We start from the raw sequence: 21,785 nt of genomic DNA on the forward strand, positions 1-21,785 counted from the left end.
AAGGTTTTCATAAAATTCTAGGAATAAGGTAATTGTCCGTTTCCTGTCAGAAATTATAATTGTACTTCTAATGTGATGTATGCTCACCCCAACAATATTTTTGTTGGCAAAAATCTTGCTGTTTGTTTTTACTTTTCCCTTTCCTCTTTGAACTTTGACATTCGCTCCAGGTCTTCCAGCTTGTCTTTCTTGTTTGACTCTCATGTGGGAAAAAAGAGATGAGTGACAGTTCCATGTGGGGGTGGAGGCGGTTCCATTAGAGAGCAGTACATTTGTGATTCACAGTAGGTATTTGTGTTACTGTGTTGTCAATAATGATGCCAGCCATGGAGAATACAATGATGCATGTCAGACGCATTGCTGGCAACAAAAAGAAAATGACAAAATAACTGGTACAGTTTTATGGCAGCCAAAGATAAGCACTGCCTATCTCTTTATTCCCGTACCATCAGAAACAATTCTAAATCAAACTGTGAATAACTTAACACAGACACTCGTAATAATAAAGTATTTACATATAAAAAATAAATACATCTTGAGGAAAGTAATGTATCAATTCATCTTTATATTGTTGACTACAAGAAATACATGCACATAAGTGGTAAAATATACTGCTTAGCACTGGCTCTACAAGTCCAATACACAGTATTATGAAACATAATTGATTGCACATTTTTACTGGTATGACTTGTGAAAACATATGTCATTTACTTTGTATTTGACAGCATTTTTAGCCATAGACATGTCAAAATACCACAGAACAATTTAGCCGTGCATGGGGATTATTGTTTTGTCACTATTTTCTCCTCAGGGTAATTAAGATGAGCATTAATTTGATTGATTCCTCATTACTTTGATTTCTGACCGGCAGAATTCTTTTTAGAAATTCTTTCAATGGGACAACAGTTAGGACTGAGGACAGTGCTGAATACATTTGTGTATATAATGATTTTTATGGTTAGAACATAATAAAACATAATAAAAAGTGTTTTATTGAAAATGAATACATATGAAAACTTGTGTAGTGAATAGAATAGAGAATACTCATGTATAGTGCTATAGCATTAAGGTGGTAAGATCTAGAGGAAAGGCAAAAATGTTATTTTGCTGTGAAGAGATTTCAGCATTATGTATATAATTTCAATGTTTCAGTTAGATCAATATTATTACTGTAATAATAATAATAATAATGATTTAGTGATAAATGATAAAGTTTGAGTTATTTGAAAATGTCTGTGCATTCAGTCAGATCCTGTGTGTTGTATGTGCAAAAGAAATTAATGACAGGAGCTGTATTAGAAAGGTGAACAATAATCAGGGTCAGACAACACATTTCAAATTGTATTCACTGTACTGCCAAAATCCTTCCTTTTGAAAGACTAAAAATGACTTTTCTATATTGGGGCAGTTACAAGCAAAATATTTGCTTTAATCGTAGTATGAGTAAAAAAAACCTTCCTCTCAGAAACACTGTCTACATTTATATTAAGTTCCACTTGTTGTAATTCTTTCCTTTGCACTTACTCCACAATGGCAACCACTATAACAAACCATTACTGCAAACCTCAGCTATTCCCAATGATTTAATCTCAGCAGGGTTTACTTTCGCTGTGAACTATTTTGTCTTTCCTTCCAGTTTGTGTGCTGATTGCTTAACTGTGTAGAATCACTGGCATCATGCCCAACAAGGTGGTGCAAGGGTCATGGGATTAAAGTTAACAGGCTTGTTAACAGGCCATCTTTTGATATCTTGCAAATATTTGGTGGCCCCCCCCCCCCTCAATTTGGGTCTGCAATAACTTATGTAAGTCATAATTTGGGGTTAGTTCAACACAAGGTTGGCAATCGGAATAAACTACCATTTAAGTGCATTTTAGAAAGCATGTGATAACGCTGAAGAAGAAAATGAGCAGGTACTGTTTAAAAAATCCTGTGTAAAGAATGTGATTATTCTTTCAAATATTGAACAACAGACCGCTAACAAAACCTACATGCTTAGAAGGTACTAAATTCTAAGGAATTTGCTTGAGGCAATTTTTATCATTGTTAAACTTCTGACAAATATGTTCAGCCAAATTAATATTCTTATAAACTAAAGAAGGGAAATGTTCTCATATCGTTAAAATTGCACTTAATTCTTAACTGAGACTTTAGTACATCTCATATAATTTCTTTAAAATGTAGCCAGTTATGTGAACTCTTTTTGGTTTATTTTATCAGTTTTACGTGTATTTGTAAATTGACAAAATCCTCCTGCAATGATTTTTTAAATTAAACTCTTTGAGTGTTACTTTTGGTATGCCAATGAAGGTAAATTAATTCATTCATTTAGGGTTTCTCTCTCTAAGAAATCTCAGAGGGCCTTTACTTGTCACAACATCTTCTGTTAGGCTTTGCAGTTACTTGACCAGTTCTTGGTACAGATCAGATCTCAGGAACCGGCCGAAGGAATCCTTTTCCATGAGGGCATAGACACGTTTCTGGGCCAAGTCAAAAGTCGTAGGTGAGCCTGAAATCAGGTTCCTCAGAGTCACATCCTTGGTGAAATGATCAATGTTCACCTGTCAGTGGGAAAGAAGTGGTTATAACAGACAGAACCAAATATCATCTTTTAAAAGTTTTAAAAGAGAATGTCATTGCTTTTGAATACTGCAAAACCTATTGTGGTGAATTAACACAATTCCTCAAAGACTGCTCATGTGGCCCATTCCCACTGAGCAAGTTTTTTTGCTGTTTTCCATCGAAGCATGACTGGTGTGTTTTCCTAATCTCTCACCCCCAGTATATGTGCACAAAGCTGTAAATAATATTGTGCAAATATTTACTGTGCTCACAAATAGCTCACTTCCGAGCAATCAAACTCCCTTAAAGGAAAATCCACATTTTCCATATAAGCTATGAGATACCCTACTTGGCCCATTCCTTGGAACATGAAGATTAGCCTGATGGTCTTTGACAGGTTAATGATGACATAAATCAGCTCTTGTGATTATATAATGGACAATGTTTGACAAACAAATGCAGGCGCAGTAATTCAGCCCTCCTTTAAAAAGCATACATCCAATATGTATCAGGACGCGTATTAGGAATTCTAGCCTGCACAGATGCGTGACCATACAAGAATTCAGTTTTCTAACCAATTATTTAAGGTTATTTGTGAGAACATTTCAGTCCTGAGGAACACACCTCCCTTATCTACAGGATACAGAACATATTTTGTCTAAAATTACACCACATGCCATGCAATTTTTTAAATGAGTATATTTGGAGAGCACTATCATAACATAAATTAAGTAAAACTGCCATGGTGCACTTCTTCGGTTTATGTGCTGTCAGGTCTATTTTAACTCCTACAATCACGTGAAACATAGATCATTATCTGGAATAAAAGACTAGGCTGATGTTGTCTGACCGGCACATCCACCTTGTTCTTGAATTTGTCCCCACTTGCCCTGAAATACACATTGCTTTATCTGGTGGTGGACAGCCACCATGTAAAACCTACCCACGCAGTATGGTAAACTATTAGGTCTGCAAAATCTATATATATTTTTAAAAAGCTTTGCAATTTTGGAATTGTATATTTTCCAGACATACTGCAGGTGCTGATTCAACAGAAAAGGCTACTGCTGCACATTGAAAATGTAGACAACTATGCTAACTGGAACCTTCCTTCCCTGAGAATTCACATGGCCACTCTTGAACTGCTCTGTGGGCCGTAGGTCACAGATGTTCCACTGGCACACCAACAAATTGATCCTAGACCATGGGCTGCAACACTATACTGAGGACTAATGCTTTAGCTGGAGCGCCTATGTGTGAGGCTCATGTAAAGTCAGCCTTGAGCACAAACCTCTTTGGGAGCCTCCGTCTGGATGAAGTCCTCATAGATCTTTTTAGCTTTGGCAGCCATTTTCACTGGGGACTTGGTCTTCTTGAGGTCCTCACAAGCCATCCAGAACTCGATGTTCTCCTCGCTGTACTCAGACCTAAGGAAGCTTCGGAATGCAGCCAAGCCGTCTGAAAAGCATAGCACAAGTGATTCATTAGTCATCGCTTGAGTAGAAAATAATGGCATATACTTATTGACATCTGTTTCCTGTGCAACTAAGAAAACATTTGTCATGTTTTATTAATTCATGTTTTGTAGGAAAACTCCAAGAGTTGATACAAACTTCAACAACCAGGTAAATGACTAATATTAAGATGGATATTATAAAAGAGGTTTCCTATAGTCTATGGTCTTTCTTTCTTTGTAATACATCATGAAATATCATTTACTTTGATTTCGTGTCATTATCACTGTTGAGGCATAGTGTGTGCAATCATGCCTATAAATCTTTTTGATTGGAATAAACACGGCAAAAGCCTTCATCCAGGTCTATTAATCAAAGACAGAGATAAACATACTCTTGTAATGAGTTGAGGGAAATGGGGACTTTGTTGTCTACAATATCGTTAATATCTCTTTTGGTTTCCATTTGAGAGATTTCTCTCTAGACTTGAGTTTAATGTCTTGAAGTCTTTAGTGGTTAGTCACATGTCAAGGTCAGAGCAGGGTGATTAATGACATTAGGGAAACAAAAGTTTCGCGATTCTAACTGCTAAGATAAGGCCATGTGGTTCTACTTCCATAAATTAAAAACAGTCAGTCTGCAAACCAAAAAACACAGACATGTATATACGCACACGTGTACACATGTGCTTACAAGTATAGGAGAGCATGACTTACAGCTGTTCGTGAGCACCTTGTCCAAGGATTCACGCCACCTCAGAGCTTCATCGGGGGATGGCCTTTAAAAGAAGTCACAGCCGTCAGTTCAGCTCTGTGAATTATCATGTGGAAGGAGATGTGGGGGGTATTCTGATCTCCAACAGAGATAGATTAGGTTGACACAATAGCATGTACCCAAATTAACATTTGTCCCTAACTATGCAAACGAAATAAATTAAAGGGCTGTTGTTTTTGTACACTGCAATTTATCTAACACTGTAAATTTAAACTGGAAACAACCCCGTTTCCCTTTAGGGATCAATAAAGTGCTTATCTATCTATTTATCAAGGTCAAAAGGAGGATGCTAGGAAGGAAGTAACTCTTTTTTTATATATAACTATGTGATTTATGAGGAAACACAAATGAAAATACCATTTTCAATACCATTGATTTTATGCCTTATTATACCAAAGTTCTTGCAAAGTTTTGTATTCCCTGTCAGGTATACTTCTTTGGACTGGAGGTTGTGAAGAATTGTAATTCACTTCTTATTCAGGTCAAAGCCATTCTGTTATTTAATTGATCATTGTAAGCTGCTGTGTCTTGTTTTTTCTTTGTCATTAATAAATGAGTGATAAAACAACATAATTCTATTGCTGCTGACACATATTTTCCTTGTGCTGCATACACAGGTTCAAGTCATTAGAATTGACATGCTGTGTCAATTTTCTCCGACACTGACAAGGTCTTGGCCTTTTATTGATGTTCAAATTATGTTTAGCAGGAAAATAGCTTACATAGACTTATTATGTAAGCCATTGCGCAAGTTGATGTAATGCAGAGCATTAGGCCATACGTTTAGGGTCAGCCTGATTATGTTATTTTTATGGGAGAATTAACCAGCCAGCCAGAACTGTCAAAACAGTGCTAAACTTCTCAGACAAACAAACCATGCAGCCTGCCTTTACTGACTGATGCTCAAACTGTCTTTGAACTTGTGAATGTGAGCAAGAGCCAGACTATTGAACACACATGTGAGCTATTAAGGATTACCATCTGGCTTACTCTACCACAATTCAGTTAAAAAATAAAATAAAAACATATCCTGAAACATGATATGACATAAATCAAAATCGCTCATGTTGTTACAGTTGTGTTTTCACTTCATTTTGACAAAAAAATTTTCTGAGTGACAAAAAAAACACATACAAAACTTGGCTAACTTTTTAATCTACTGAAGTCTGTCACTGCATTTGGGCAGTGATACATTTTTTGTTGTTTTTGGTCTATACTCCAGAACATTAGATTTTAAAAGAAACAATGAAAAAGTGCAGACTGTCATATCAGGCGATCCATGTAGGAATTACGGCCTGTTTTATACAGTTCCCCCATTTTAGCGGACCAAAGGTAATTGGATAAAATTACATAATCTTATAGAAAAGTCGTCTTCAAGCTGGATAAGTTTCACAGTGGAGTGTGCTGTAATAAGGGATGGTCTATTTGTACTGGATTAACAATTTTGGTGTTTTTACGTTTTGAACACAAATCTGCATTTACATTTTGAAAACTACAGACAATGCAGATTCCTACTGGATTAAAATTACGCATCCTGTTGGTACTCACGTAAATCACAAAATCTCCCTTGGTGAAATCCAGCTCGAATAGGGCTTTAACCATAAAATTTTCAGTTAATGACTGCCTGAAGGTTGCCACCCATACACATCAACAGACACTGGATAGCTTCCCTGCTGGTGCTTTGCCAGGCCAGTACTTCAGCCATCTTCGGTTTCTTTCCGGGGCATTTCACCTTTAGTCTCATCTTCAGCAAGTGAAACACATCAATTGGATTCAGATCGGGTGATTGACCAGACCAGTCAAGAATATTCCGTTTTTTGGCCCTGAAAAACTCCTTGGTTGCTTCTGCAGTATGTTTGGGGTCATTGCCCTGCTTAAGCACCATTCAATGAGTTTTGAGGTATTTAGTTGGATCTGAGCAGATAAGATGTTTCTGAACACTTCAGAATTCATCCTGCTGCTGCCGACGGCAGTCACATCATCAGTGAAGACATGTAAGCCAGTTCCAGTGGCAGCCATCCATGCCTAAGCCATAACACTACCTGCAACATGTTTCACAATTTTTTCCCCCGCACTTTCTCCTTTCTATCACTTTTGTTCCAGTTAATACTCATCTTAATTGTCCATAACACTTTGTTCCAGAACTCTATAGTTTTCAATGTACTTTTTTAGCAAACTCTAACCTAGCTTACTAACCTGTTTTTAAGGCTTACTAGTAGTTTGCATATTGCAGTGAACCCTCTGAGGTTATGCAGTTTTTAATATTTAGTATCCAAGTATTCTTTGGTCATCCACTGTAGTGGACTTCCAGGGTTAGCTAGGTTATTTGCTATTGCTGAACTCCTGAGCACACTCTTGCTTCTTGAAATGTATGAAATGTAACAGTTTATCAAACAGTTAATTTTGATTTTTGTGTATGTCTATGATTGATGTCTGATTTTCGTCTGCATTTGTTGTCTGCATTACTGGCATTGACACTTCTTTGGTCCTCATGTTGAGAGACTCCAAACACAAATACCAGACCTTGAATCAACTTTTGACCTTTTGTTGGCTTTCTTGTGAATGAACTAATTATGCAATTACACACAGCTACATTGACATGTAGCTATGTACAAATACAGGTTGGAATTCCTATAGTGTTCACCCAATGTGGATACAAATACCATAAAATTAAAGCAGACAGTCTGCATTTTAACTTCATACTCATTGTTTCATTTCAAATGCACTGTACTGGAGTTGTGTCAGTGTCCAAATACTTATGGATTGTGCTGTATTTGACTGGATAAATGTAATTAGCAATCCGAAGAACTCACTCAAAATAAAATGCATCGGTTTGCATAACATGCCTCATGTATTCATGTAATTCTGATTATTGTCCATAGCAAAGTTATAAGCTCTCAATTTTCTTATTTAATCAGTTGTCTTATTGTAGACAGTATTAAAATAATTAACTTTCAATCTGCTAAGATACCTCTGCATAAATGAGGCAAATTGAGAGCTTTTTATAAGCTGACATTGTAATAGAAATTAACTGTTGTCTACCAGGTTAACATTCAATGTTGGTGCATGCTCAGAAATCTAATTAGCACTTGCTTTATTTACCAGGCTTGCTTTTAAGTAAAGTGAGCAACTACAGGTTTATAGGGTCAGATTTACTCTGCCTTAAATATCTGTATATTCAGTGCACTGGCACCCTCTCATGAAAAACTAAATAGATTCTACTTCTTAGTTTGGGGGTTGTTGAAATGAATTTAAAATTGCGCTGGGGGACAAAACATTGCTTGTTCAAAGAGGGATACAAAGTGTGGTTAGACTGTGTCTCTGCCTCATGTTAATAAAGAGGGAACACACTGTGATTAGATTGTATCTGGCCTTGCTTTGGGCTGTTTCTTACTTCTGTAACTTCTCGGGTTTCTTTTCCGGTTTGTCAGGGTAGGGGATGATGAGGTCAATGGCATTCTCCGGCTTCTGGAGAAGAGTTCCTAATTTTGTCTTGATCTCTTTAGCCCTGTAAGAGAAATTGAGGCGTGGGGACAAGAACACAATGATGCTGATTTTGGTCACACAAAGCATAAGCAGAGCATAAAAGCAATTACCTGACATGTTCAGATGTTCTGGCCTCTTATAATTTTCTGACCTAGTATAATTATTTTATTTCTGTGTCATTTATGGTCCTCATTTGTAGTTCTACAGTCTAAATGCGCAATGAAAATGTATGAAAAAAGTGGGAAATTGCTTTCTATTGAGCATCGGAGAGGACCCATACATTAAACAAGAATTAACACCATTCTAATTTTGATAACAGAATGGCTGCATCAAGGACATTCACAAAGCATACGCAATAAACATATTATATACAGTAATATTATACTATAAAACACTATCTTGTATTTCTTGTCAATATAATTAGCAAAATATTAATATATTGCATAAAATAGTCATTATCATTGATCACAGATTAGGCTGCACAGAAAATAGCGTAACGACCTTTTTCAAAAACAAAACAAACATATTCACTGAGCCATAATTCCATGTTAGACCCTGTTTGGTAACCAAATTGATTCCAGATAATAGACTGTCCTGCTTTCATCACCCGGGATACCATTTAGTAAATTGCTGAGGCACTACTGGTGCACATGGTCATACCATGAGAAAACACTTTAAACCAGAACATCGCTGTCTACCACAACCGCTCTTTTCTCTCCATGCCACCCGAAAAATTCCATGATATCTGTAATTTTGCTGGGCCGGTATCGGGGGTGTTCTTTATGTAATTTCAATGCAGCTGACCCCAATGCCCTGGACCGATAGAATTTCTTGTTCCAGTTTTCACACATTCTGGGTTGAGAGTCTTGCTTTCTTCCGGTGCTTTCTCATGATATAGCCACTGACATACAGTCTAAAGGAAACTGAAATATTGATTTCATGGAATGTAAAATGTTCTGATAATTGCACTGTATAGTGCTGTGCGTAAAGTAATTCAAACATGCCTTTAGCCCACTGCACAATTAATAATATATGCTACCAGGGATAAGTCATTAAAAATAGACCTTGGTGAGTTGGTCACTATAAAGTACCATAAAAAAAATGAATTAATAATTAAATACATAAATAAAATAAAAATTTAAAAAGCTGATTGAATTGAATTAGTACTACACAGTAAAACGTTCTGTGTTAATTCAACACTAACAGTGTTAATTCAACTCCTAAAGATCTGTTACAGTTGAATTAACACTGTTAGTTTAATGACACTATTGGTATAATGACATATGTTTGAATGAGAAAACGTGTGTGCATGAGAGTGTGTGTGTGTTTGAACAAATCAGTCATGTACCAGAACACCGGAATGTCATAGTAACGCGGGAAGAGTCGATTAACACATTTACCGGTATTGTCTCCAGGTCAAGCTCAGGGCAAGTTCATCACTCACACCAACTCATAAACAGGAATCATCAAAAAATAAACAGCATAATGGACCGTGCTCTCTGCATGCAGCGGGGTGGACGGGCGAGAGGACAAACCGTCACGGCGGACTAGCACTACAGGTGTGTGGTTCCTTTCGATTCATTTACCCTGCTGACTGACGGACGGAGTATAAGAAGAACCGCTGTGTGCGCTCGCGATGTCGACTCTCCCAGAAAGCGTCTCTTCAGAGCACTGCTTTCCTCTTGGAATGTGCCGCACTCCACTGCTTTGTTTCAAAAAGCGGTTTTCAAAGACAGTGCCTCAGCTACGAGAGCCAGAAAGCACACCTGTCAGGTGTTTTGCTTTACGTTTTTGTTCTGCTACGTGCGATGCGTATCAAACTGAATCAATGACACACTAATTAAAGCTCTACACCCATGATGGCTTGAAGCAAATAAATGTGTAACTCAAGAAGGACAGTTTCTTTTCTGGATTTAGGAAACAAGCTGTCCTTCTTGAGTGCAAACATGCTTAGCCCATTTATTGTACAAAAAAGTCAAAAAAGACAACTAAACAATATATTTTGTACTATTTTATACAAAAATAGTAATGTTTTTCTAAAAATGGCTATATTTAATAAAACATTTTTTCACATGCTATGCCCAGCAGCAGACAATGTACAACACCAGGAGAACAACATCAGTGAAGAGGGAGAATTAGGGACTGTGAGAGGAGGCTATTTCAGTCAAAACTCCTTTGCAAACTAAAAGCCTTCTCAGAGAAGAGCAAAAAAGAAATATCTCTCACCTTTCCAGACATGTCTGGGGCAAGGCAGCCAATCCTTTGCACATTTTCTGTAGCCTTCACTCTTTGATATTTCAACCTTTACTCCCCAACAAGCAGAATGTAATGTGTAACTTTTATGTATTGCGTTTTGCTCTGGGCAAACTTGCTGTTATATAGAGATCTGTGTCTGGCTTGGGGCCAGGAGCTCAGCCAATCAGAAGTAGAACTGCAACTACAGGCAGGGGAGTGCGTAGACACTTTTGGAGAGATGTGGTCTGTGCATAATATTTCTGACATCACCGTGTAGCTCACATTTTTGGATAAATCCCACATGTAGTCCCAGAGAGAGAGCATGACCAGTTTTCACTGGAGTTAAACTGAATATACTTACGCAATGGGAAATTATGGCAGTAGAACTTGTTTAAACCACAGAGAAGCAATTGATCTAAAAGGGTTGCTTGTTCAACATAAAGTACTTGACACGACAAAACAGAACTAAAAAAAAACGAATTCTGTTTTAAAAGTATCTTTAAATGTTTCATACAGTTGTGCATAGCATCAATGAAGACCGATTTGCACAATTCAAAATTGGCTCAAAAGGATCCAGTGCCTAAGAATGCCTTTTTGCCACCGGTTACCAGCCACAGTTAACTGATATCTGTCGGTCTGATCTCTCTTATATCGACATTATTCATGTCACACAGGACACCCAGGGCCTTTGCTGTGCTGTTTCTCACTGAAGCAGAAGTACTCCAAAGAATGAAAAGATAAGTTAGACCAGATGGATGCCGTTGAATACCTGGGGGCAGAATGAATTTTTATTTGCTAATTGCTTGCAGAAAGGGGGTGGGGATTGAATAACAACAGTAAAGTGTACCGCGCATTTTTTACCAGCACAGCTACATAATAAATACCAGGTAAACTGAATATTATTTTCAGTAATATTGGCAAACCTATGTTTATTGTCTCAGGTCCACATTCACTGAATGCATTTTTGTTTATTTATTAAGGCATGGTAGATTTCACACAGTACATGAAATACTGCAGATTTTCAGGGAGTCCTGGGTCCGTAAAAACAATAAACAACAATACATTATTCAAGGCATTTGATGAACATGCAGTACTGGCATGATGGGGAATACATGCTATGGGAAACAAATGATCCGCCTGAATAGAGTCCTTTCCACATTTGTAAAATGGTCTGTCTCTCATAAAGGTTGCTTTGAAGTACAGTTAAAATTCTTCCAAAGAGCAGAGAAGCTATAAAAACATCAGCTTTTATTGTCCTCACTTAAGGAAACTCTTGCTGAACCTGATTACACCCCATATTTTATTTATCCATACCCCAAATATGGAAAACCAAGTTTTGGCCAGCTTAGTAATGAAAAATGATGATATAGTAATATTGTTGACAAAGTATTTAGGTGGCATAAATTCTAAGTGCTAGATCATCAGACTTATTAGCCAAGAAGTTATTATAGGTGGGCATTGTTTGTCTTTGTCAGTGCTAGAGTATAGGGAAGGTCATAGAGATTTGAGTGTTGGATGATGAAGGTAAAAACAAAGGAACTCCCGCGCAACAGACTAGCAGAGGGAGAAAAAAAAAAACTCCTCTGTTCACAGATTGTTCTAGGAAAAGGACATGGAAGACTGTTGGGGCACACAAGATGTAATCATTTTCATAGCTTAGTCAACAGTAGGATGCTAAATGTAGTTACCAAACATGGTGGTAATTTGTTATTTGTTCTCCACTGGAGGACAAACAAAGCAGAAAAATAGTATTGCACAATGGCTGACACTGGTACATCTGCTCCGCAGGTGTGCAAATGGTACCTATTAGATGCAATCGGCATTACAACAATGAGGGGTCAAGCTGAGCTTCTGAGTCACCTCATGCCTTCACTTCAGCTCATGCTTCACAACCAACATAAAATGAGCATTTTTTATTGTAAACTGAATGAACATACTACTTGGGATTACACTTTCTTAATAGATGCAGGGTCATAATCCCAATAATTCTGTTTTATTTTATGAATTATTAACTATTTTTGAAACGTTTTTCATGCGAATGGAAGTACTGATCATGGTTTTCTTAATCCGCGTTGAAAATGTCTTACTCAATGTGAATGCTAATACACTACTGATGTTAGTGCATGAGCACTTTTAAATTTTTTAAATTTTTTTTAACAAATATGAATTGCTAATGTGATTTATTTTAGGATTTCCTTTTCCCATTTAGGTGCCAAAATAAGGCCTTTATCATGCCTGTGATAATGGCATGTAGTGACATTGCAGAATAGATTTTGTCTCCCTTTTTTCTTGGTTTGGCTTCCCAAGCTAAAATGATACAATCTGTCTGCAGTGCTGCCAAAGAAGTCAATAACTACTCACAGGCAAAAAACAAAAAACAAAAACAAAAAACAAACAAAAATCTCACATTACAACAAAATAGTTATGAAGGGAACATCATTTTTTCATTTTAATACAATTTTTAAACTAAACACAAGCACACAAGCATTCAAATGCATACATTTCAAAGCATGAAATTTCCCCTGAACCAAATGGAATCTTACACAGACTTGTATACAGATATTTGATGTCAAAATGACCTTTTCTGAGGATATGGACATCATTCCGCCACATCCTCTTGAATGGATATTATAAAAGACATATCTCAAGGAGGAAGCTAGGAATATAGCTGAATACATGTGCAGACATTTATTTATTCATTGCTTTCTTAGTTGTGACTAAACATCCATGGAGACAGTGTAGTCCTTCACTGACTTCAGATATTGACTGAGAGAGTCTATCAAAATTATTTCTGGCTCAGTCCAGCGCTGGTCCTTTTTGGTCTTTTGCCTTGTTCAATCTTGTTCCAAACTTGATTAAGATCGATGCCTTTCCTGATTTCCCAAAATTGTTACTTCCCCTTGATTCCAATCCAGCACCATGAATTTGGCAACCACTCAAGTGGTGATGATAATTTTCGGAACTGGAAATGCTAGAGATGCGATCTGTGGTTCCTACTCAGGAAAATCAGTGCTGCATATTATTACTGAGTATTTACAGCCAAATACCACTCAATGACCTGTCCCCTTAAAATGACTCCTGGGAAATGTCCAGCCTTTCAGACGTCACAAGAGATTGCTATCACGAGTTAAATTTTATTGCCTTGCATGTTGTGTGTTCTAGATGAACAGCTTAAATAATTCACTGGAAATTAATGCATGACTGCTGGCACTGGCAGGCAGGGAGGCTGGGTTACTGTAGACCTAGACAGAACAATGAACAGGATGTAGAACAACAGTAAAGAAACAAGAGTTGATCTGTTTGTACAGGTGATGGGGAATCAAGTTGATGAGAGGTAGTGTATTTTCAGGATCAGATGACAGATGAGAGAGATAAAGAACTGAACACTTAAAGCAACTTACAGTATATCATGTGCTGCTTAAAGCTCTTTATCCATATCATGGTTCTGGATACTGCAGCCAATTTCATAGACATTTGGTAATGATTATCAGCATGTGCAGTTGAATAGTTTGAGCATTATATTTTGTCTTATATGACCATGGTGTATGCGTGTGTGTGTGTGTGGGTGTGTATGTGAGTAAAGTACAATCTAACAAAGAATTGAAATCTGTTATTAATCAATGTTTCATTTTCCTTTTCATATGTACAATATTTCAGTCTGTTAAGAGCTAGCTGTCTGTTTTTTCATACTCCACCAGATTAACCACCAATGCATTGGAGGCCTGAACAGATGACACAAATAGATCACGCATAGCCATCAACAAAGAGGAGGGGGTACTGGGTGGGGCTGTAGTGTTCTGCAACACCTGGTAGGTCATGCTGCCACAGTTAGCACTGGCTAGGACTGACGGATCATTTAATGGCATTTATAAGCACATGACACACCAAACCAAAGCATAGCAAACTAGGAATGTCTGAAAAAAAAAAACAATAGCCTGGCTGAACACTTTATTAATACACAAAGTAATGAAAACAAGACCAGGTCAAAACCTAGTATATGGCTGGACCGGCCGACTAATGGTGTGACATCATAACTTGGCTGACCAACGGTGTAACTTCATCACTCGCTCAGTCAGTCACTCAGTCAGTCACAGACATTCGCATTTGTAGGGCTGGCCCCGCTGTTGCGGTCCAGCCAAAAATAATCAGCAAAAACATGCATCATTTGCGGCTTCTACTTATTAAGCCAACTAAGACAAAGGGAAAAAAATGTAAGCACTCATATCATCCAGGCTTGGTGTAGTGACAATATTTCAACTGGGCATAAAATTGCAAACCACATCTCAGTGGAGTTTGAACTTTTTAGTCCAAGAATGTTCTTTGCTTTATGCAAGACTCTCATTATGGTACTAATTTGTTCATGTGTTTTTCCCAAAACTGCTCAGCTTCCAATTTCCTAAAATCACAGTGATGAAAAGTCAAAGGAAATCCGCTTTGGAATATAATGATAACACATGTCCCATGCAGATTTGGTGGCTGTTGCTAGCCTGTAAAACAATGTGATACATACTATCAATACTTGACACATGGTTGTAGATAAAAGCACTACTGATGGATGAGGAACATGACCTCACAACCTAGGCATGAAAATAATGTATAATTCCACCAAATTACATCTGTTTCCATTTGGAATTTAAACATGCTTGTGTCGTCAATAGCCCTGAAACACAATAAATACCAGTTGTTAGGGTCCATTTAATTAATTTCCCTTTGGTCCATTGAAATAAGATCAAACGTAATCACCTTGTATTTAGAGTGGGGGTTAAAGTACCATCAAAATAGCAATTGCTTTTTAACTGACGGGGCAGCCGTTTTGCAATATGCGTGACCACAGAACACAAGAAGAACTAGGCACGCATTGAAACAGAGGTTATAAAGATGTCAACTGACACCAAAAAATGCTTTTAAGTTCCATTTATAGTTCAGAGGTTTCCACATACCGAGGGTTGCAGGTAAGGGATTTAACAGTCAATCATTGACAATCAAAATTCATACATTTTTGCTAGACAGATATATGTGTTATTCTCAACACCACCAAAATAGTCCCTTTTTTTAAAGGTGGCTAATCAACAAAAATGCAGCACTAGCAACCAGATACTCCAAACGCTGATAATGGATGTGAGAAAGCTGTGATGGAAGAAGCCAGTGGGAAATTAATTTGACTTTCCCACAGTGTTGAAATTCGCTTACATAAATCAGTTTATTTATAGAGGCCATCTGCAAGGCTCTCGTTCAATAACAGAAGAATGCATTACATGGACAACTGTTTGCTTTAATTAAGATTTTGCTTCATTATGCAACATTTTTTTATATTTATTTTTTATTGAAAATAAATGGGCCAAAGTATGATGTTCTTCTAAAGAGACAAGATTGTCCTTGTAAAAAACTGAGCACTATACAATAAAAGCAATCAGAACTCAATCAGAACTCAATCAATCAGCACTGTTTAAGAATTTAGGGCAAGTCCAATCTTAATACAGTATGCTGATGGAAAAACAAAGATTAGGACAGTCTCATATGTAATAATAATAATACATATTATTTATAAAGTGCTTTTCCCATGCTCAAAGCATTGTGCAGCACTAAATACAGTAAAATAACCTGCATGCATATTTAGTTTCACCTTAAAGCTATGTAGAGAGTCAGCAGACCTAATCTCCACAGGAAGGGTATGCCAGTGCCTGGGGGCCACAGGGCAAAAGGCCTGGTTACCCATTGAGCGGAGGTTGGCAGAAGGGACAGTGAGTTTGTCAGAACCAGAAAAGAGGGTGGGCTGGGGGATATAGCGATGGAGGAGTTGGCGGATATAGTCTGGGGCAAGATTGTGGAGGGCTGTGTAGGTCAAAAGGAGAACCAATCCTGGCTTTAATGGGGAGCCAGTGAAGGGTGTACAGAACAGTATGTGCTCTTTACTGAATGTACGCGAGAGGACTCTGGCTGCAGCATTTTGGATTAGCTGTAACTGTGAGAGGAGGTTGGAAGGAAAACCAGTGACAGGTGAGTTGCAGTAGACGAGGCGTGATATGATGAATGCATGAACTAACTTTTCAGCATCAGAAATGGAGTGTTTGTCTGTCAGTGTTTGATCATTAAATCATTTGTGCCTCAGGAACTGGGCCATGCACATGACAGATCCTTGTTTGACCAGTGAAAACTGCCCTTTGACACCTGTTTGACATGTGAGCGCAGAACACCTTTGGCTATCGTGACCAAAACCACTGCCTGCAAATAGTGACCAATAATCAGTTTAAAGTTTTTTTTCAAAACTGATTTTTGTCCAATCTAGCAATGGTTCGCTATGTGCAGGAGCCCTCAGATTGGTGATTCAGCCAGTCAATCAAAAAGCAAACAAAGGGTCAGTTGATATAATTTATTTTGGAACACCGGTATTTACAGAACTTTACAAAATACAAAAAGTGCCAATAAAAGGGCACTTAATTTAGTTTCTCAAAGTTAACGGCCGCAATCACGTTCTTTTAGAGCCATAAGTAAATAATGTATAGTTTTAAAATAATTTTAAAAACAATAATATAAAATTTATATAACAGGAAACTAAGAAGATTTTCATGGAAAATATGTCAGAACAGGAGAGTTTGCGGATTGAGGGGGCATGTCAGGCACAAGGAGGAAATATCAAAAATATTTAAACAAACAGAGCCGGCTGTTGGCATAAACAATACCATAAACATAAACATAAATGCAGTTGTTCAAGACCAGAACCATCCCCGGGCCACACAATTCAAGTCTGCTTCCGCCAACACCACCCCTCCACGGTCCACAATCGCTTCCTCCCCAAACATTCTTGTTTAGGGCCACCAAAGTCCTAGAGCCGGCTCTGTAAACAAAATGTACAGGAAAGGGTCTGGCTTCCGTGTGACTCATACAGTTTGTGTCTTATAAGGCAAAGAAAAACACTTTACACCAGTGAAAAGAGGCAGAGATATCTTCTCTGTTCCCATACCTAATAAAATGTGACTCACAATCTTTTTGGCATGTAAATTGAGCTGCTGAATTCCTGATAATTGTCCTCAAAGGGGTTTCATTACGAGAAAAACCGCAAATTCCTCTGCTCAAGGAGAATGGTGAAAATAAGGCACTGGCCCTGCTGATTAAAGGGATACATAAGGAACTTAATCAAGGGGAAAAGGGGGAGAGCAGCCAGACTATGTTGTGTTAATTTTTGTTCCTTAAAACATAAGTAGGTATCAGATCTGTGTATGTGTGCCAAACACTTTTAAACCCGGAGTACATTTTGTCCTTAACTTTGGCTTAGATGCAGTGTTTATTTTCCTCTGGCAAACACAGTGCCAACATCTGTGAGGTCTTTAACAGGTAGCTTGATTGTTACAACATGAGCCTAAAATAAATACATGAGTAATACTGTAAAAAAAAAAACGATTGAGGCTGCTACCATATTTTCCACCAAATTACACTAAAATATTTTGGCAGAAAATTATTCTGATAGTTTTAAATTAAATTCAGTTTGACTTGTGGAAGCGAAGTGACCTCATGTCAGTAGTATATGTTTGTGTGAAGAGTGCGCAATCCGTGTGCGTGCAGATTGTTACTCCAGTTTCAAGTCAAAAGTGTATGAACAAAGTGTAACTGAGGCTCCTCCCACAAGGAAGGCAGGTGTGGTCTCCTTTTATGTCCACTTGATGAACATATGATCCAGGTGCGCTCAACAAGAGGTCTGCAAATGATCCATTAACCAAGAGTGTTTAATTATTAAATCATTTATGCCTCAGAAAATGGGCCATGCGCACGATAGAGCCTTGTTTGACCAGTGAACACTACCCTTTGACACCTGTTTGACATGTGAAAGCAGAACACCCTTGGCCTCCATGACCAAAACCACTGCCTGAAATTAGGTCACTCAAAATCAGTGGCATAGTTCTGACATAGTACCAGATGATGACGCACAGTGTCCAGGTTATAAGGATGCTAATGTATCATTTCCCCAAGGGTAATTGTAAACCTAGGACCCTTGTGTTCTGATTGGCAGGGGTAATGGCCTTGCCTAATAATGATTGGTGTTACAGAACTAATTGGAAGCATTGTGTACTGTGGTTTCAGCTTGTTCACAACAAAAATAAAACTTTGATGGAGAGAGTTTAAAATGACTGATAAAAAATGTAATACATTACAATCCATATTAAATAAAAAAAACCTTTGAGAGTTTAGAACACCACTCATTTACAAAAAAAGAAAAGACTTCTCATTAATGTATCGCAGATTTTAATATGATTTACCTTCACAAAAAAAGTTAAAGTTCAAAGAACTGAGAGGAAAATTTGATTATATGTTGAAAAATACATATTCCTCACTTTTTGGGATAAGTGCCAATTCTGCTAATAAACGTGAGTGTTGAAATAAAAACAACTCAAAACTAGATTTTGGCAGTGCATGCTATTTATTTCAAAATAAGTTCCTTGATATCAATGTGAAATAAATTTAACCTACCAAGACAAGGCTGCTTGCCAATCCTCTCGGCTACACAGCTGCTTGTATATCTGAAGGCAGAGATATTGCCAGAACCCGTCATCCATTTTAAGCTGCCATTTACATCACAACCCATGTGAATTGGGAAATTTCTGGGTTACAGTGCTTGCGCTACAAGCAGACATATTTACATCACTGCCAAGCAGTGACCGGAAATTATACTCATATTATCTTCTCATCATTGTTTCTGATTTTTGTTTAAATTAATGTATCAGCTATAAAAAAAACCTTACTTTTAATGATACTCCGAATAAATAGGTACTTGCTTACAATATGCCATGATGGTTTAGGTCAATACTTCATTGAGATTGCGTTCTTTAACTTCTGCTAATAACATAATTTAGCAAGCTGTTAACTTGTTAACTTGTTTGGACAGTAATAACGAAAACAGCTGACAAGTTAGCTAGTGTTAGCTAAAGTGGCTTGTGAGGTTGCACTACCCATTCATTGTCTATCCCCTCAGCTCACGCAACGCTATGATGTGGTAACTTGCAAATTTTGCCAGCTCACTTAAGCCGCGTTTCCACCGCAGGAACTAGGGTCTAAATTTAGTTCTGGGGGCTTTGTTTTACCCCCCAAAACGTTCCTGCTCGGGGGGTAGTACTTTCCGAAAGTACAGGAACCTTTTGGGTGGAGCTTGCAGCGCTGAACATTTCTGATTGGTCGAGTACTCGTAGCATTTGTGTTGTATTTATTTTCCGCCATTACCCGCCATGTTTGAAAATATGCAGCGGCAATTTATTTTCATAATAACTTCAAATCAAACTTGTATGTTATGCGGCGCAGTAGCCTACTTTTGGTTATAACCCGTCAACGTCTTGGAATTATAACGTGTGCTCTTCTGTTCTTTTCTTGCTTTAGTATTCGTTTTATAAAATGCTAAGCATTCGTGCTGGGACAGCATATTACGTAGGCTACCAAAACATTCAAACGGATTAATTCGGTTGCTGAATATTTTCTTCCGGATTTTCTTTGTTAGCCCGTTGTAATTGACTCAAAACGTTTGATACAGTTATGTGAGGTATGCGGTAGTTCTGCATAATTAACATTGGTGATACAGTACAAGCAAACTGGAAATCACCTTCCGCACTTTTTATCCGGGTAAAATAACAGGTTAATTCTAGTAATCTTCGCTTTAGCTTTTTCAGACTGCCGTAATTTTACTCAATTTTACTGCCATTTTTCAATTCCACGAAAAGACCAGGAAGACTATGGACTCATTTATGGTGCATGGTTCGCATCTGGAGGGCACACTTCGCTGCTCGGCTAGCAGTAACTTCGAAGGAAAGCAAACGGTGGCTGTACCACTACTAATTTACATTTTCACGCAAGTCCGAGTTTTCGTTCTATTCTTGTCATTTTGCGATTAGCCTATATGGAATTGACGACGAGAAAGTAATAAAACAGCAAATTGTTTACAACGTGTGCATGTTTTCTGCTGTTAATGAATGTGTTTGAGAGAATATATGAAAATCAATAAATACAAAAGTAACCATATATAGTCATTGTTGGTAACCCGTTGTATATAAGTGGAATAAACCCCTCCGGGCTGTCCCGGTTATTAGAAAATAATGTAGGCTACTTCGGTGGTAGTATGGGGTTACAGAAGAAATCATATGACAAATGGACCGACGACAACGTCAGTGGGCTAATTTGCCTAATCTTCGCGGTACTTTAGACCTCGGTGGAAACGCAGACAACCATTGGCTGAAGGAACCTTTTAGTTCCTGGTAAAGTAGTTCCTGGGACTGAAAGTTCCGGGTAATTTTGGTGGAAACGCGGCTTTACTTAGATAATTAATGTAAATAGCTAACAGTATTTCCTAAATATATTTTTATCTTGTCCTTGATTTCTATTTTTACCTGGACATAAGCTTGGAAATATATACTTTTATAAAACTTACTCAGTGGTGAGAACAGCCATAAAACATTTAGCAACCAGTCACAGGCTGAAACTGGCTAGAACCAGACTGAAAGTACTGCTAAGATTGTTTGCTGCCTTTCTCTTTGTAGTTCACTTTCTTGAAAATGGTTAATTATATTTTTGATGTAATGATCACTGTTCGTTCCGAAACCTAAATGCACCAGGTGGAAATGCTTATGAAAATGAAAGAGCGCAGTGTCTGAACAGTAATTTGTTTTGGGACATTTTAGCTGTTTCTCATAGATAAACAACAGCTCAGCCAAGAAATGTCATTTTTGAAACATTTGACATTTAATTTATTGCATATACCTGGATTGTACAGTGTGGCCCTGCCCTTTGAAGTACCCAGCATATCCACCCAGTGCTGGCAAAGACAAAATGATGCGGTTAGCCTACTCCAAAAGACCTGGAGAACTGGTTATAGTGGGGAATGGGATGGACAAACTTATACATCCTGATAGAGTTTAGAGATGCCTTTTGCACCAAACTATAGGGACTTTTACATTCAACATTCAACTTTTACCCAAAAACCAAACATAATTTAAAACTATAAAGAGTGTCGCTCAAATGATGTATTTGTGTCTTTGCTGCACAAGGTCACAGACTCACAGTTTTCCCCTTCCGCAAAGGGCAAGTGGCGGGAAGGTTCCCACGCTTCCAGCGTCAGTCGCGGTCTTCTTCTTCCCGTCTCAGATGGATGGAACCAGCATGACACAAGAACTAACAAATTCTGAGGACTCATGACCCCCCACCCCCTACTGGGACCTCCTGAGCTTGTTGTGGTAACATACTGCCGGCCGTTATACAGCTGAAGTTAATGGAAACTATTTTCTAGGAAAAAAAGAAATG

The 21,785-nt window shown here is 37.9% G+C and overlaps 1 protein-coding gene across 1 annotated transcript; it reads right to left on the bottom strand.

Moving 5' to 3' along the window:
* Positions 1-393: 393 nt before the first annotated feature.
* On the bottom strand, positions 394-10,657 carry LOC135256588 (regulator of G-protein signaling 5-like). Its single transcript, XM_064338512.1, has 5 exons — positions 10,503-10,657; positions 8,185-8,298; positions 4,733-4,794; positions 3,854-4,020; positions 394-2,561 (listed from the first exon to the last, which is right to left on the bottom strand). Exons 1-5 carry the CDS (start codon positions 10,544-10,546, stop codon positions 2,400-2,402), a joined length of 549 nt encoding a protein of 182 aa, XP_064194582.1. The 5' UTR covers positions 10,547-10,657; the 3' UTR covers positions 394-2,399.
* Positions 10,658-21,785: the final 11,128 nt, after the last annotated feature.

Source organism: Anguilla rostrata, chromosome 6, assembly GCF_018555375.3.
Source record: "Anguilla rostrata isolate EN2019 chromosome 6, ASM1855537v3, whole genome shotgun sequence".
NCBI lineage: Eukaryota > Metazoa > Chordata > Actinopteri > Anguilliformes > Anguillidae > Anguilla > Anguilla rostrata.